This window comes from Haliaeetus leucocephalus, unplaced genomic scaffold, assembly GCF_000737465.1.
Source record: "Haliaeetus leucocephalus isolate CR32 unplaced genomic scaffold, Haliaeetus_leucocephalus-4.0 Scaffold325, whole genome shotgun sequence".
Taxonomy (NCBI): Eukaryota; Metazoa; Chordata; class Aves; order Accipitriformes; family Accipitridae; genus Haliaeetus; species Haliaeetus leucocephalus.
In genome coordinates this window covers 38,892-39,334 of record NW_010972761.1, presented here as the reverse complement: position 1 = coordinate 39,334, position 443 = coordinate 38,892, and the positions used below count along the sequence as shown (strand labels likewise).

Genomic DNA, 443 nt, shown 5'->3' with positions numbered 1-443 from the left:
GTGGGGGGACACATGGGGGGCAGAGCTGGGGCAGCAGGTCAGGGGGCACCCCAGACCACGGGAGGCCACGGGGAACCCCCAGGCTGTGCAGGGCTTTGGGGGATCCCCAGGCTCTCAGAGGTGCCAGGGCCAAGTGAGACCCGACGGGCCCCAGTGTGCGGTGGCTATAGGGCCTGCGGGGTTTCCCCAGAATGTGGGGACCTGTGGGGACATACAGGGTGCCATAGGGGAGCCCGGGCTATAAGGGACACCAGGGCCACGCGGCACCCCAATGCCGTAGGAGGCCGTAGGGGATCCCCAGGACATAGGGGACTCCTTGCTGATAGGACGCTATAGGGACCCCCGGTGACACGGGGCTATAGGGACCCCGGGCCGCCCCGCCCACGTGGGCCGTGGGGGGCCGCCCGGGCCACGCCCCTCGCACGTGCCGGCAGGGGGCGGGG

The 443-nt window shown here is 71.3% G+C and overlaps 1 protein-coding gene across 1 annotated transcript in view; it reads left to right on the top strand.

Annotated features, from left to right (window-relative positions):
- Positions 1-271: 271 nt before the first annotated feature.
- Positions 272-443, top strand: part of STAG3 (stromal antigen 3) — a 9,874-nt gene continuing 9,702 nt past the window's right edge. The window contains exon 1 of the mRNA XM_010571412.1: positions 272-276. Coding sequence (XP_010569714.1) covers positions 272-276 — 5 coding nt within the window. The remainder of the gene's footprint in view (positions 277-443) is intronic.